This window comes from Numida meleagris, chromosome 4 (genome assembly GCF_002078875.1).
Source record: "Numida meleagris isolate 19003 breed g44 Domestic line chromosome 4, NumMel1.0, whole genome shotgun sequence".
NCBI lineage: Eukaryota > Metazoa > Chordata > Aves > Galliformes > Numididae > Numida > Numida meleagris.
The window spans coordinates 22005447-22022740 of NC_034412.1; the positions used below are offsets into that span (position 1 = coordinate 22005447).

General features: G+C 46.2%; 1 protein-coding gene and 1 long non-coding RNA gene across 2 annotated transcripts; one reads left to right on the forward strand and one right to left on the reverse strand.

Moving 5' to 3' along the window:
* On the reverse strand, positions 3416 to 16571 carry AMER3 (APC membrane recruitment protein 3). The gene is made up of 2 exons (XM_021396780.1): positions 16484 to 16571; positions 3416 to 10507 (listed from the first exon to the last, which is right to left on the reverse strand). The coding sequence occupies exon 2, from the start codon at positions 10481 to 10483 to the stop codon at positions 7535 to 7537; it is 2949 nt and encodes a 982-aa protein (XP_021252455.1). The 5' UTR covers positions 10484 to 10507; positions 16484 to 16571; the 3' UTR covers positions 3416 to 7534.
* Positions 13398 to 16283, forward strand: LOC110398820. The gene is made up of 3 exons (XR_002438640.1): positions 13398 to 13596; positions 13741 to 13910; positions 15909 to 16283. It is a non-coding gene; the product is annotated as an uncharacterized LOC110398820 (long non-coding RNA).

Sequence of the window (17294 nt, forward strand, 5' to 3'; positions counted from 1 at the left end):
TAAACTGGTTTGGTGTTGTTGGTTTTTTTTGTTTTGTTTTGTTTTTTTGCAAAATGTATTCTGTAGGTGGTTAGACCACTATCTTAATTATAACCAGGTCTGAGGGAGTTGGTCACTATAGCAACAGTCTATTTAGTGCTTTTTAAGAGGAAAACCCAACTCGCCTGAATGTTTGAAGGAAGATAGAATGAAAGAGGAAGGGAGATTTAGCTTGCATTTCTCTAAGCCACAAACTGGAGCATCCTCTGTTTAAAGCAGACAGATGGGGGAGCTTCTCCATTTTCTCAATGGTTCTCATGCTGCTGACAGGCCCCCTTGGCTGTCTGTATAAAATACAACCTTCCCTTATATCAGAAATGCAACTGCACCATGGCAAATTAAGGATAACACCTAACTGAATATTTCCTAAATGTGCAGATGGAAACAGAAGGCAAAATCTCCCTAAAAAAAGCTAGAGCTGAGAAAATGTGTGGTGCAGTGTCTTGCCCAGCATGTGTCCTGCTATACAGAAGGCTCCACCTCCATTCTTACTGAAGTCAGAGGGAATTTGATGTCAGCTGATTCCTCTGCAAGCATCTCCTGGGTTTTGTATCTGCCTTTGTTTCAATGGGATGGAACTGTTTTCTTCAGAGTGCCTGGTATGATGCTGTTTTTGTTCTAGGAGAAAAACAATGCTGATAACACACCGATGTTTATGGCTGCTGCTAAGCAGTGTTGTACAGAGCCAAGTCAGTTCTCAGTGAAGGGCCCAAGGAACATGGAGGGAACAGAGTGAGGACAGCTGACTTAAACTGGCCAAAGGGATATTCCATACCATGTGACATCATGCAGAAGGAGTTTTCAAGGGGGTGGGACTTCATCTCGCACTCCAACACTGCTCTGGGGCTAGCTGGGTCTGGGGGTTGGTGAGCAATTACTTGTGCATCACTTGTTTTTTACATTCATGTATTTATATATATATATAGTCATAACTATTACTCTTTTCCTTTTCTCTATCATAGTAAATAGTTTTATCTCAACTTATGAGCTTTATTTCGTTGGTTTTTTTTCAACTCTCTCCCCCATCCCACTGGGAAGGAGGGAGTGAGCAAAGGACTGTGTGGTGCTGAGCCACCTGCTGGGTTAAACCACAACAGTATCACAGCTCTGAAGCCACTGTGTCTTTTTTCCCCTCTCTTGCCTGCGAGATGGAAAAACAAAACAAGGAGACAAAAATCCTTAATCCTGCCTAATCTTAGGTTGTGGTGCTTCCCTCCCTGTCACCATCAGTTACTGTCCTCCTCTCAAGGAGGACAGTGTGACCTGTCTTGGACAGTGTGACCAAAGCACCGACCCGAGGCTCAGTTTTGAGGCTGCTGTTGGAGTTAACAGAACTTTTGAAGGCATAGCATTGGGGGTTCTGTGCAAGCCTGCACATTTTGACATCATGCTGAACACTCGATTTTCATTTTGTGCATAGTGATTTACAACTTGCTGTGGACTGAGATTCTGTAGGCTCAGCACATCTCCTTTGCAGGATAAAGCAGAGAAGAGAGGAGCCCTGGCTAGTGCAGCCTTGCTGGAGCAAAGGGCCAGTTCTAAATCATGGCTTTGCTTTCACTGTAACATTGCTCTCCCCGCTGTCCCCACCCCATCGGGCTCAGCCACTGAGGTGGGGATGGAGAGATCTTATTTGCCTGGGGAGGAGACTTTGACCACTTGAGAGAGGTTTTGTGTTCCTGGGGGTGCAGAGAATTGTTGGGGAGTAATAATGACCTTGAGGAGGTGCCAACTCTGCAGGTATGTTGGGAAGAGGTTTTGTGGTAGGTGGGGCCAGCCAGGAAGGAGCAACAGGAATCTACAAGCATGTGGAGGGAAAGAGTTGGGTCTGTGTGGGGCAGCTTGCAAGGAAACCTTTTGTGAAGGGGAAACAAGTAAATTTGGAGAGAAAGATACCACAGTTAGTTATGATTGCTAGAGAGAGTAAGGACCAATAAAATCTGAATTCTCATACCTTGTGCTCTGTTGTGAAGTGAGAATCATTCAATCAGAAATAAGGATGAAGAGGACCTTTCCTTTTCTTGGATCTCCAATAATCTCTGTACCTTGACCCACACACAAGGAATCACCTTGAAGGAAGAGAAAACTTGCTGGCTGCAATCTCACAGTGTCGTTTGTGCAATTGCCAACACCAGCTGCCACTCCTGCTAAGCACCACAGGATATTTTAAGCCCTACTTCAATGGGCCTCCCACAGAGCTTGAAGAGAGAGGGTTAGATTTAATGGTGTACTCAATGGGAAGAATCTAACATACAACACTTCTTCGCTCCTCCCTCTCGTGATCTGTGATGCTGTCCAAAAACTGGGAACTATTTTCTCACCTCCAAATGTTGTAAATGAGATGCAGTGCCCCTGGTTCTAATGCCATAAGAAAAGTGCCACACCAGATGCACACAGTGTAGCATTCCTTGAGGAACTGAGGAGGAGAATGCTTAAACCAGAACAGCCTTCCACTGATGGGAAAAAGTGCTCGTTTGGAGTACTTCCTTAAAAGAATTCGTAGTCAGAGAAGCATGGCTCATTGTGCAGCTCCCTCTGTGCTACTTTTCCTTACCATTATCCTAGAACAGCACAGCTGCATGCCTTTCACTGTGACGGCCAGTATTTTGCTCTTTTCCCTACCCTTATATCATCCTGGGCATCACAGCAAAATGCAAGGGAAGCAAATTTTCTTCCAAATGGCAATCTGACTCATCCTTTCATTAAAACAAATGGGACAGTATTTGGCTGAATTTCAAGCAGATACTATAAGGTCAAAGACTTCTGTAGCCAAAACCTGACTCACACTTTTTCAGTTGCGTCACACCCCAAACAAGCCATTAATTTATTTGCTTTCTGCCTTGTCTTCTCTCTGTTTCTCACACAGACATGCTGGCTGTGTTTGTTTCCTATGTCCCATCCCTCACCCATGTGCTCTCCTTTTCTTTCTCATCCATCACCATCCCCCTCAAGATCTCAAATGTGAAGCTGAAGGACACAGGGAGCCAAATTCTGCTCACAGTGTTAAATCTGGGAATCATTCCCCTGGCTTCATATTTATGCTAATGCAAAGAAGATGAGAATTTAGCTTTCTGTACTGTTGAAAACAGGGGAAAAATAGAGACCCTGTAAGACTGTATCCATAGAAACAATCCTGCTGCAATAGCAAGTAAAATAGCAAATCAATCTCTTCAGTTTTAAAATGAAACCCATTTCACAACATTACAGTGCATCTGCTTTTAAAGAGATCATCTGTGCTGATAACGCTGCTGAAAAACCCTTCTGTACCGAAAAAGCTGGCAAGAATATTTCTTCATCCTGATAGGATTCAGATTTTGGGTAGAGTAAGCGTGGATGAGAAAGACCCATGAAGACAGGACAATGAGACAGAGCCAAGTCCAGCAACAACAGTGTTTAATGAGAGAGAAAATTGTTCAATTTAGCATTTAGCCCAAGTATCTGGGCACATGGTGGCTAACACTCCAATGTGTCAGCAGAGGCTATGACCTGTCCCCTCTGCCTCCCTCTTTGGTTATGTGGGACTGTATGTGACAAGCAGTACATTTCTACTTTGCAATGCATTTGTCTGAATGGGAGTGTGTGTGTGTGTGTGTGTGTGTGTGTGTGTGTGTGTGTGGCTGGTGGACTGTCAGAGGAGATTTCAATAGTTGCCTCAGTGCAAGACAATCTGGGCAGACCACATTAGGAAAGTGTATGTTTCAGAGCCAGAGGCACTGCCAATGCAGCACGTGTGCTGGCTGTCTCTGCATTTTATTGTTTTTACATTTCATTATGTGAGATTGAGGAGAGGACCACTCTTCTATACCATGGAGAATGCATGGGAACATATAGATGTACTGCTCCAGGCTTCTGACTTGTTACTGTGTATTTCTGAGGGATTTTGCATTCATGTTTTCACCAATTGAGAAATCTCTGTGGACATTTTGGGAAGTAATACTGTAATTTATCAGACCATCGCCTATCTGCAGATGAGGCACAGTTCTGCATTGTCTTTTTGTTGAGCCTAAATCCTGCAGTCTCCACCTTTCCTATGCTTTGCAGATAGAGGATATCTGTCGAGCAGAAATGCAGCCTTTTTTTAGACAAAGGGGATAAAATTGAACTGGGCGCAATTAAAAAGCATTACAGAAATTGCCTAGGCTGTGAGTAGCCCTTTTGTTGGTGAGGATTGGATACACATTCCTGTGTCACTTTGCAGTGTAGCTTCTGAATCACGGTTCCTTGATAACAGCAATCACATACACTGTCTCCTTTCATCTACAGCTGCCCTATATATTACGGCAATCCCTCTTTGATGGAAAGTTATCTATTCTTTTCTGACCCAAGGGTAAGGTTATTCCAATACACTCAATTTAGTGCTATCACTGAAACACATCTGAAAGCATCAACCAGTGCATAATGCTCAGCATCTGAATGAAATGAGAGCACATAGCGAGGGGAGCACGCGTGCATTTTGCTGCTCTGCCGTTTCTACCAGCTAACAGAAGATACATTTCACACCACCTTGTGTGGTAGAAATGGCTCTGTGTTCTGAAAGGCTGAGGTCTGCTGGGAGCTCTGCCTGCCCGTGCCCAGTCACTGGGGCGCTGGGGTGGTCTGCCTCTTCTGCAGAGATTTTCGCAGTCAGGAAAAGAGATCCCAACACACTGCTTTGGGACAAAGTTCCCTTGTGGAGGCTGAAGAGTTTCCTACTGGAAAGCAACTAGCTGAAAAGCACAGACTTCTGCAGCTTGGATTCCACAGCTGATGATTCCACAAATCCAGGAATTCTCCCCATATTCAGAAATGAACTGCATTTGCTTCCTAAGTCCTAGCCTTTCTACATTGAAGAATGATATTTCTGCCATTCATTGAACTTTTTACTGATAATTTCCAATGTCTGCTTAACCCTTCTGTATCCCCGTATAAGGATGATATTTACCATCACAGTTCAAATTCCTGGTCAGATCAAATATGAGGCATTTGCAAATTTTTGTCAAAAAAGAGAGAAACAGAAGAAGAGCTCAGGCTGGTGTTTCTCATACTGTTAGCTATGCAAGGTGGAGCAGTCCAGGGGATCAAGTGTGGCTAAGGGAAACCCTGCACACTAGTTGGAGCAGAGAGGGTGGGTGTGTTTGCTCCTGTGGGTACAAAAACATGTGAAGACTGGGTGACAATACCCAGAGATCTGAATGGCTTTTGACATCAACCTTTCCTCTATCTGCAATAAATGGCAAGAAAGATGACCTTCCCCACCATGAGAGTCCATGGGAGGAGCAAGGGCTGTGCTGGAGCTGCTTATGCAGCATTTGCTCTGAGGGCCAAAGCGGGGTGCTGGCTCTGGCTTGGCAAAACAGTGAACCTCAGAGTACTCTTAATGGGTAAGCTCCTGGAGTTTGCACAGTCGTGTCCACAGTAGGAGTGCTTCTTGGTGATGCATGCCTATCTCCATGGATTCAGAGTTGACACCATGTTTGCATGCTGCCCATTGTACACCACCACCCCCATGGGTAAGGCAAAGACCCTGAGTCACCTTCCAAAAATAGACAAGATTTCCAGCAGACCCGTAAGCCATCTGGTAGTAGAGGCAGGGGAGAAGACATTGGGCTGGAAAATTTGGTCACATGGCAGTGTTTCTATCTGTCACCACAGCCATTTCTTTTGACAGTGTTAAATGCCATTTTAGTTTTAAAGTTTTAAAAGTTTTAAAATGCTATTCGTTTTACCATTAGAGAAACCTCTGTCATAAATCAGCAGACCCCTTCTGGAAAAAAAATTATCTTCTCTCTGGACTCCGGTGACAGCACATGAGCTGTGTGACACTCCTGCCACTGCAGGTCTGAGTACTGATGCAGTGCAGTGGTTCCCTGGCACCGCTCTGCCTGCTCACTGTGCAGTTCCATCCAGCTGTTGCCACGCTGCAGCACTCTGTGTGCTAATACAGCAAACAGCAACTATTGGGCCCATACGCAGACAGATCTGTGCCGAGCACTGGTTTCTTACATGTACCAGCTGTGACCACAAACTGCTGAACTTATGACTGGATTATGCCTCTGTGAGGGGGACTGAAGACGGTCTGCAGAGACCCCTGAAACCCTCCTCCCTTGTCTTGGGGGATCTGAGTGATGAAGGGCATCTTCATGAAGATGTAGGTAGCAGAGTACATAGCTGAGTCTCCCTAGGTTTGAAATTGCAAGGCTGCTTTGGGCTCATGCAGAGAGAAACACTGCCCTTGTTTTCTGCTGCTTGAGAAGCCTTTGGAGATGCCAGGGAGCAGTCACAGTGCTGTCAGCCAGGGCCAGATGTGTTCCCTGGGTCCCCCTCTGCAGTAACAAGCTGTTCCTTACTGCCGCCCCTGCCCTTGCTGCAGCCTCCTGCCATCTTCCAACACCTCCAAAGGCACCTTTTCAGCATGCAGCTGGTTTGTCAGATTTGCCAAGGCACATGGCAGAGAGCTTATGTGTGTTTTATCCTGCTTGGACATAACCCTCTCAGCAAGTGGGGGACAGAGGGTTTCCCACCTGGAGCCGAGTTAAAGCCATATCTTATAGGCGGTGTCTGCTGTAGCCCAAAGCCCTGTGATGGACAGATCTGAACTAGCGCCATGGCTGCACCACAGTTCTGCCTTCTGTACAGCAGAGTGTCTTACCCCACATCAGAGACCAGGATCTGGATGTCCCCATGCTATGTAAGTGTGGCTCAAGGACTTTCAAAGCTTGAGGTGCAGCACAGCCCCTGGAATTTCCCTCTTGAGCACAACATTGCTGCAGCTCCAGCGCTGTTTGGCCTGAGACAGCTGCATCTGCAGAAGGACACCAGGCCTGCAGCCTTGCAGGGAGCAGTACCCTCTGGGACACCTCCAGCAGCTGTTGTGGGCTTTCCCCCTGCACCAGGGTGCGCTGTAGGTGCAGCCCTGCAGGACAGCATGCCCAGTTCCCTGTGACTTAGCACAGCCTGTGCCTGGCTGTCCCCAGCAGCTCACAGGAAGTGCTGCAGGAGGGAGCTGTCTGATGCCCAGTTTACACTGAGGGGAAGCAGGGCCCAGGTTTTAAGCTGTCATTAGGTAGGAAGAGCATTTTGTGACTTGGTGGTGAGGGCTCAGGCAGGGTGCTTACTGCACTCTGTGGCCAGGCAACCACATCCCTGCTTTTGTTTCAAACACAACAGATCCGGGAGAAGAGGAAAGAAAAGGTTTCACTGCTTCAACTTGTGTAAAGCCTTCTGCACCGGGTGGAAGATAAGGCTTCAGCATTTGCATGGAATTCGTGAGGCTCAGTGAAGGTGATGTTGCTGTACATGGTCCCTCGTTTGGGAGCAGTGAAATTTACATTCTGAATACTCTCACCTGCCACACTGAAGGGAAAGCTAAGAGCAGCGAAACTGGAAAACTGTGAGAACCCCAAGCACATGTCAGACCACACAGTCATAGGTGCCTCTCCGCTAGCAGGGGACAGACGCAACCTGCCACACGCTCCTGTCAGACTCCCATGAGCACTCACCTTCTCAGCACGATATGCTACAGGTGGCTGCTCCCCATCACAGTGCTGTCTGGGGCTGCTGCCTCTGGGTGGGTGCACAGGGCATCCCCTCCTGCCATGCAGCCCCAGGGCCCTGGGCTGTGCTTCTCAGCCCCCCAGGACTGTGGGGTGAGGGGCAGGCTGTGCATGGCTGGTGGGGCAGCAGGTGTGCTGGGGAGAGGTAGGAACGTGGGCCTGCTGAGAGCTGCAGAAGCTGGATCACCCGCACTGAGCTCAAATGTGAAGTCTTTTAAATAGGAGAGTGCTTTGCTATTTAGCTGGGCATATTCAAAATTGATCGTGCCTCTAGTGACTTCATCTAGGATTTTTGCTCTGCTTTTCTGATCTTCAGAGCAAATTTGCTCCCCGTTTTGCTTCAAATGATACAGACTGCTGGCTTGGAAATCCGTTTCATAATTGTATTGATTTGTGTGGGGAATACTGCAGTATTCTGACTTTTGGTCAGTGCAGTTGCATTCATTTTGCAACAATAGCTTGTTTTTGTACTGAGACATCTTACAGATAATATTGTTCACGTCATTTTCAACACAGCTGTCTTCCAGGTACTTGCTGTCGTAGCTGATTTTTAATGATGCCATTTGTGTCATGCACTGCTCCAAGAGCTGCACTATGCCAACGCTGCTCTCCTGCGCTGTGGGGCTGATGTAGCCCTGGAAGTGTCTGAGAGTGAGAGGCTGCAGCAGCTCGTTGCACATGGACAGGGAGTGGTATACTGCTTCACTTCTGTCCTCCCTCTCCAGGGGATCCAGGGGTGAGGTCGCAGCAGTCTTGTGGGAATAACAAGACTCTACATCATGATTGTCATTTAGCAGAGGGTTTTCAGAGCTCTGTGAGCCACTGTGTCTGCTCAAACTTTCTGTCAGGGGGTTTTCACCTCCAGATATCTGGCATCCTTCTGACATTGTCACCTTCTCATCCTCAGTTGAAGATGGCTGCATGTCGTCCCCGTTAGCCCATGACTGTGGTACACTGTTTGATGCTCCGGTGGTTTCCACAGCCCCAGGCACTGTAGGTGAGTCCTGGCAGTGGCTCCCTTCCCTTCCTTGGAAGGCCAGATTAGCTGTGTGAGCGGAGGAGTCTCTTTCAGCAACATTTACTGAAGAGGTCTGGGTTGCAGCCTTGCCTTCATCCAAAAACACCCCTAGGTTAGGTGTATTAGATTCTTCCTGGCTCTTTTTCTCCTGCTGAGCCTCTGTGCTAACTTTCTGCTCTGGACTGGGACTGGGAGTGATCAGTGAGTCATTACACTCTTCTGGCTGTGATCTGGGACTCTGCAGAGAGCCTGGGGAGGAAACAAGCCCCGCATGTTTTCGCAGCCAGTTTATTATCCCCATGGTTAGTGAAAGCTCAGTATCACAGAGCTTTAGCAAGCATTCTTTGCCTTTCCACGTGCTGTGGAAAAATCCCTGGCTGATAATGTCTACAGCTGGCTGGGAAGCCATGTTTTCCTCAGCTCCAACATGAAAGCTGTAGATGGACAAGGGGATTTCAATGGCTTGTTCTGAAATGCTTTCAGATGTACACAAGTCATCATCTACGACTGGGTTTATTTTTACTTCATTTGGGTCATAGAAGAGTTCATAAAGGGCATCTCCACTGTAGCTGTCTCTTGGAAATCTGCCTGGGACCCCAGGGGTCTGAGCTTCCTTCACTTCGTCATCCTGTCCAGGAGAGAATGAATCATAGTAGCCTTCATCACTTGTGGATATGGATTCCTGGTTGTCACTCTTTGGTGTTCCAGTTTCTGTGGAGCTCTCTTTGGAATTGTCCCTATCTTTATCAGGTGGCATCTGGGGGCCTGTGGGAGGTGCAGCAGCCTGGCCTCCGGCTTTTCCCTTGTCAGAACCGGGGATCTTCAGTACCTTCTTATCAAACAGCATGCTCTGATGCAGCCTCACTGATTTGTTAATGTTGTCCCAAAACTTTGCAAATTCAACGGCCTCATTCTGGCCAGGGGAGGCCAGCTGCTCCACGCCACCCTGGAAGGAGCCCATGACAGGGCTCTCCTTGTGCTTGCTCCGTCTCACCAGGACTTCTTTGTTGCCTTCCAGCTCCAGGTGAGCAGAGCTCTCATCAGCAAAGATTTCTCCGCAGCCAGTGAGGGAGTCAAAGCTCTTCAGAGATGCGACATCTTCACACAGAGCATTGCAGCAGTCATAGGAAGAGTCGGACTGCAGCTCATTGTCCGAGCAGTCTTGGGACAAGCAGTCGGCAGCAAATGTTTCTCCAGTTTTGAAAAGGGACTTTGCAAGACGCCTAGGCATCTCACTCTTGCAGCCTGGGGAGGACAGATTCTTGTCCTTCTCAACCAGGAATGTGAGGCTTTCTGGTTTACTTTTTTTTATATGAAATATATCTCTGAGCCCTTTCTTTGATCTCTTGAGGGATATCCTCTTCCTGGGAATAGTTTTTGCGACAGCCGGTACAAAAGGCATCTGTGGCACAAAGTTCCTGTAATCAATCATCTGGCTGCTGCAGGCGGACGGGCTGGGGTTGACCACGCACTCTTTCTTGCTGCTGGAACTGGACATCCCTGAAAAGCTGACGCTATTGACAAGTCGCCCCTTGGCCTTTGCAGAAAACCCTTCCTCACAAACCCTGCTGCTGGGGCCACTCGGCTCACTTTTGTCAGCCTCACTAACACAGTCGTGGGTTTTACTCTTCCTCACGAGTTTGTAGGAGGTCCCAGATGGCTTTTCCAGGCTGTTGTCACCAGCCCCACCCCTTGCTGCTCTGCTGGAAAATCTGTAGTTCTTGTGGGTGGCCAAACATGCCAGCTGGACTTGGGCTACACTTTGGTTTCCCTCCAGAGCCGCCCTTTTGTCCTTGCCCATGCCATCTCTGTTTATAGGAGCGGTGTGTGCTGGTGGCACTTTCTCATGTTGCACACTGGATTTTATGAAGGTCTTTCCTCTCTTGAGCTCCATACTGCTGCTTCCTCACATCTGTTTCTGTAAAGAAAGCAGCAGAACACAGCTACTATTAGGGGAAGGCTGGCAATGAGCAGTCAGTTAACATTCTCTGAGGAGCCCACCTGGAGCAAGAGCCCATCTGCAGCTACCTGCGGCCCCAACAGCACTTGTAAACCGCGAGAGACTGCAGCTGGGGAGCAGCCACAGAGCATTGTGTGTCTGGCTTTGTTGTCACCTGCATTTTCCATCACTGAATCTTGGCATTGCATGAGAACCAGATAAGTGAAACAGAAGGTATGTGTACAAATGTGGCAGACCCAGGGAGGCCACAGCACTCCCTGTGTGTTGGTAACTGAGATTCTGAGAACATTTTGTCGGTAAGAATGGAGAAGTGTTTGGATTTAGTGTGAGGACTGTGAGCATTGCACAGTGAACCTGCATTGCACGTTGCTTAGCTATTTCTAAACATACTCTGATACCTGTATTGATGTCAGCTTTGGTCTATGCCTATACAGTTCAGTATTGAACTGGTTTATGTTTTCATACATATAATTACTAATTACGCTGGCCATGATCCTTTCAGTTTTCCAGCAGTTATTTCATAGGCACATCTGATTCTTCCCTGCCTTATGTCAACTTGAATTGCAAGTCAATGGAGCTATATAAAGGTAGGTCAGGGAAGAAGCTGTCACTTCCTGAAAGCTGCCAGAGAAACCATTCTTTTAGTGGATAGAAAGCAGAACAAAAACTTCTGCTTTTGAAAATGCATGCTTTCCTTAATGAAATCTCATTAAATATTTGTCTTCTTTTGAATTGTTTATGCATAACTAAAACCACTTAAAAAGCCATGGAACTCTAAAAAGCATACAAACAACACAGTGCTGCATTTAGCACTCCTTGACAAACCACATCTATCAGCTCTGATGAAATGAAAATTATTAATCCTAATACTCCCTAGAGAGCGATGTCAGATCAGATCCCTGGATCCAGACCAGTATCCAGTACAAAGTCAGCAAGGGCAACTTGAAATTCAGCACTAAGATAAACCTTTATACATGCCTGAAGTCACAGTCAGAGCAGTGCTGAGGCTTCCTTGAACCACAACAGCTGTCAGTAGCCTGCAGAGCCAACCAGTTGCAAGGACTGGAGCAGCGGTACCCTAGCAGCATCTCAAAGGCACAGGTCAGCTGCCCCAGCAGACAGGTCGGGACAGCCCATTGCCCATAGAATCTGCAAACTGGCAGGTGGCTGGCAGGATTTACAACTTAATGTAGGCCAGAGACAAAAGGTAGAAAATGTAAGGGGAAAGTGTGAGCATTCTGCATCAGGAGGATGGATGCTGTGGAAAACCTGGCAGGTGGTGATAGATGTGGGTCTGGTGGTGTGATTGGGATGGTGACATGTTTACTTGCATTGGGGGCTGCACGTGACTATTGCAGAGCATACTTAATAAAAGCTAGTAAAAATTTTACTACGCTGTCAGATAGCTGCAGTTCACTGATGCTGCAGAAAGCCTGTTTTGCATATTTAGAAATAGGTCACTGGGACATGACTACACTCCTCTTCTGAAAAGCAAGGTGCAACTGAGAAGAAATTCAGTGCTCAGAACTGCAACAGAGTTGTGAAAACAACCAGAAACAGCCAACGCTATGTTGGTTATTGATGTCCCACATATGACGTATCTGTCATCCCAGTCTCCACCAGCAGAAGTAGGTGCCCTGTTATAACGTGAAACCCCAGATGTTCCAAGTGACATCTATACTGAGAACACACGCAGTGTCAGAAGACAAGCTGCACTGCCAGCAGGCTGTGCAGGGCTCATGCCTTCACGGTTCTCGGTCAGACAGTCATAAGGCAGACAGACAAATCCTTCTGAGAGGTTTTTATGCTTTTCAGTTTTGTCCGAGGATAAAAAAAAAAATTGAACAATCTACTATGCATCTAAACATCATCTTTGTATCCTGATTGTTTAATGCCTCTATTCAATCCCATATATACTTTTTCTCATTCCTCCCCTGAATTCCTGTCAGACTAATTAGCATTTAGTTCATTGTATCATCCTGCTTATCCTGTTTGAACGACAGCACAATTTTGGGAATCTTCCCTGGTAAAACCATTATTAAATGTGAGCTCCAGGAGAGGAGTGCCAAATACCTGAGCCTGCAGACTTTTTAAAATACTTTTTGTAACTTGCCTGCCTATGAGTTCCTCTTTATCCTCATCATCAGTGTATTTCTTTTCAAATATAGTACAAAAATAATTATGCACTGCTGCTCTCTTTTGACACTTGCTGATGCTTTAACCCTTCTGGTTGCAATGGCCCATACTGGGATATCTAGTTTCTGTGCTCACAGGAACACAAAGTGTATCTCTAATCCCAGAAGTTGTACCAGTGCAGTAAGAAGCAGTGTAAGGGGAAGTTCCTTGTCAGTGGTTATGTAAAGTTAATCAAAATTCTGTGAAAAACTATTCTGGGCATTTTCAAATAGTACATCAGTGGGATTTCTTGACCTGTGCACTCAGCTACAATGCTGTCTGTCTCTGTTCCTCTTGAGTTACTCTCCTCTTGGACATAACTTGCATTACCTTTCTTCTTCACATGGATCAAGAGAAAGTGAGGGACTGGTTTCCACTACAAAGAACAGAAACCTGCAGAAACAAGCAGTCCATTACCCAAGGCTAGTTTGTCCTGTTTCCAACAAACTCTGGATGCTTTCTTCATTTGCGTCACTTGACCTCTCTTTTGCCATTACTTATGAGCACTTGTTTGGACAGAGCACACCCTTGAATCTCCTGCTGCTGCAGCTGATCATCATTTGCAGTTGTGCTAGGTGCAGCCATGCTGGGCTTCCCAGCTGCAGCAAATTATACTTCTATCTCTCTTAGTCGCACCAGCTGCTCACTTCTGAGATTTTGCAAGCTTCTAAGTAGGCATTAGATCAGTAGGTTGAGTTAGCGTTGGAATAAGGGTGGGGGTTAAATATGGATAATATTTCTCAAAAATGCAGTTATTTCATGTTCAAGCATATGCCATCTGTGCAGGGTGTTTGATAGCCTTGTAAACACAGAAGGGATTTTGTTGTGTCTGTGATTCATCTACAAGTGAATTAATGTTTTAGAATGGGAAGGTGAGCGTGTGTGCGGGCTGAGGAGACTTGGTTTTAGGTCAGCCAAAGAAATTCCTTATAGCCCTGGGTTTTGAGGACTAGATGGAATTAGGTAAGATTCTGGATAATGCGACCCATCTTCAGATGGCCTAAATTCTACCTTAGCACAGCTCAACAGCCAGGGGAAGTGGAGAAGAGTGTGTAGCCCTGGCCTGGATGTTCAGGCGGAGGGAGATCGGTACAGGTGGGACTCAAGCTGTCTGAACAGTGCCTCCAGTGTGTGGGTCAGAGAAGGGGCAGGCCACATTTGCCTCTATTCATCCATGGATCCCAAGGTGAGATATGGGAATTTTCTGAGGTCATCCCTCTGTGGAGGAATGGGGGAAGACTTGTTTTGACTTCTGGGGTTATGATAATAAGATTATTATCTTATATATTACTAGCTTTTCTCTCATGGCAAAGGTTAGGTTCCACCTAGTTACCTTCTAATAAAAAGTAAAATAGATGATGCATTAATGTGTCAGTACCAGTCAATACCAGTCCTCCTGGATGTAACTCCAGGAAAATCAGCCTGCTGGAAAAGAAGGGGTATTTGCTTCAACAAGTGCATAGATGGAAATAATAGGATTATGAAGAGAAAGTTTCAATGAACTCTCTGGCTTCAGCAAGTTTGGTTTAATTAATAAGCAAAATTACTTTTGCTAAGCAGGGAAAAGTACAATTAAGGTTCATCTATTCCAAAATCTTACCAGCTGTCTGGCTTGGACACTCTCTCTTGCTTGTTTGATGTGATTTATATCTAATTGTCTTTCCTGGAGACTAGAAATTAGCAAAATTCAGAACGCAGAAGTTGTATTTCAGGGCAGCTAGGAGTGCCCTTTCCCCTTTTTCACATTGAGTCAATTTGTAAAACTGGAATGTTGTGGAGCTGGGGCTGTGCTGCCTCGCTGAGCAGAGTTCTGCAGGCCACCTGGGGTCTACTTTACCTCCCTCTGAGCATTTCCCTTTTATTGAACAGAAGGCTTTATCAACCTGGCATAGTTCTCAAGTTTATTACATTTAAAAAGAAGGGTGAAACTGTATTTGCACTGCTTTTGTGTCCTAGGGTACAATTCTGGAATGAGTCCAAAATCTCTTTTCCACAAGTGGCTTCATATCAGTGAGACTTCAGATCCTGAGCATCAGTTATCTTTGAGCATGTTATCCCTTCATTCCAAATGGGGATGTTAGCGTAATTACATTTCTTGGCAATATGTGTCTGGTTGGGACATCTGAGCATGTGTTATGCTTTAAATGGACACACTTTAAAACAAAGCATATTTTAGAGCATCTCTTGACAAATCGTACAACGGGAGAGGGAAAGACCCAAGCACTGAGCCCTCTGGGACTCTTACCTGCTACGGCAAGTCACCCTTGGGTGGGTTTTGCTGCGCACTGGCTGGAAGCCCTGAAGTGCATTAACAGACAAGCATGAGGAGTCAAAGGCCGCTGCTACATGCAAAGTCAGTGGATGGTGCTCATTTATAATGCTTAGGATCCAATCAATTAGCAATGCGGAAAGAAGAACTTGTGCTCCCAGCGAAGTGGAGGTTATTTTGGGAATAGGACCGTTTATTTACTGTCAAAACCCTTCACACTCCCAGAAGATGAGTAGTAGTAAAGGAAACATTTACTAAAAACCGTGAGCATACCTTGTGTTCAATGCCTGCTAAAGGGTAGTGAGATCCCATCCACACCACTGTAACGCTATTTCTAATGACTGAATAAACACAATAGTTCTTATGGGGAAAACCAAAGAGGATTTTAAAGCTCACCTTCTCACTTCTTCTGGATAGTACCTCCTCTTTATCAGAAAACAGAAAAGAGCAGGGGGGAAAGGACAGAGGGCGTAGCCAGGGGCAGTCATGGTTCACAATTGGAGGATGCTTATTTTCAAAGAAAGCCGTGTGGCACACGGACCTGTTCTGACACCATGCCTCTCGTTGGTGTTCTCCTCTCAGCACTGCTGGTGACTGTATCTCATCATTCCCCTCAGCCACCCATCCCTGCCGGGTAACCCGGGATGCCCAATTATTTACATAGACATTTAGGTCAGGCAATGGCTTTCTCTCTAAAAAACACTTTGGCTTTTTTTTTTTTCTTATATCTTAATTTCACCAAGCAGACAAAATAAAAACTCACAGTCCCCAGAAGAATACTAGGAGGATGCGTAGTTAAATGCTTAGTCTTAGCTATGTGCTGTAGGGAAGCCTGAGCCTTCCTTTAAGCCCTGCCAGCTGTTCTGTGTAGCTCCAGCTTTTCCATAGTAAAATTAAGCACGTTCCTAATTGCAGCATCCCGACAGAAGGGGTCCCAGGGGCAGCGGCAGAGCCCAAGACTGCCCAGCCTTGTGTGAGTGGGGACAGACCGTGACAAAAGGAGGCTCTTCTCCGACAAAACCTCCGCTCCCTTCACCCCATTTTCTTCTGCGCCTGAGCCTGAAAGAAGCATAACCGCTTGAAATGTTCTTCTTGCGCCGTATGAAAGGCAGCATCAACTCCTGCACAGGGAGCTGCTGAAGCAGCAGCCTGGTGCTAGCGGAAGGCAGCTGAGCAGAAACCCCTGCTGTGCACCTGAAAGAGAAGCAGGGCATCTTTACTTGCCCTGGCCAGCAGCCTGTTGTGCATTAAACCTTACAGCTTTGGCTGTTTTCAGTAGTTTATTGCTTTAAGAAGAGATTGGATGTGCATTTATGTAAACACAGGCATGCACTTGTCCTGTGGATTGAAAAATAAGTCAAAAACAATGCTTTGAAAACAAGCAGCCACCCCAAAATAACAGTCTCTTGGAGTCTCCGTGAGTGTCAGAGCTTACGGCATGACATTGCACCAGAGCAAACAACAAGACAGATGACAAAAAGCCTACTCACCATGTCTTAGCCCTGAGCAGAAATCCTCTCTCCTAGCCCTGCTATGAGGCTGGTCTTTATCCAGAGGATCCGGTGATGCTTTTCAGAATCAGAGGGGCTGGACCACTGCTGTTCTCCAGTGCTACTCTCCACCCCCCTGCCTTTTCCTCCTCCTTCTTTCATACCCACCCCTTCATTCCTCCTGCTTGCAGCTTTCCATACCTTATATAGATTCCAGGCTTCCACATGTAGCTTAATTTAGGAAAGATGCATATTTCAGCCATCTGCTTGGTATCACAGATTGCCTTCTTTGCTAAGGAATAAAAGCCCAGGATGTAAGCCCGGGAGTCCTGAGCCAGCATTTCGCTTCCTCTGTATACCATAGCTTATTATATACAGAGGAACACATCCAAATCAACGTCATTTCTCACGTGGATGTTTGTTTCTGACTAGGATTCAGGAAAAGCAGTCATAGTGTGTTTCTAGGTGAGAGAGATGCAGACAATGGTGGTTCATGAGGTTTCTTTTAGTGCTAAACTCAGAGAAGATTACATGAGCAAAGTGGTGAAGGGATGCGTGTGAATACTTCAGCTGCCCAAAGCTGGAGCCTCACACTGCTACACTAAATGTGATTTATTGATATCTCCTTAGAGCCAGCCTAACTTCCGCTTCAGTGCGCAGTGAAGTCAACATCTGATGTTACAACATCATTCATCAGTATAGAGATGAATTTATTATCATCACAAATGCCAAAGCTTTAATTGCACAAAGGCATAACACTGGCTTCCTCACCCAGCCCTCTCCCTATGAAGGCTTTCTGATCTGACCATCT

Bases quoted from the DNA above. Each gene is read 5' to 3' on its own strand.
- AMER3 (XM_021396780.1), bottom strand. From the start codon at position 10,483: ATGGAGCTCAAGAGAGGAAAGACCTTCATAAAATCCAGTGTGCAACAT.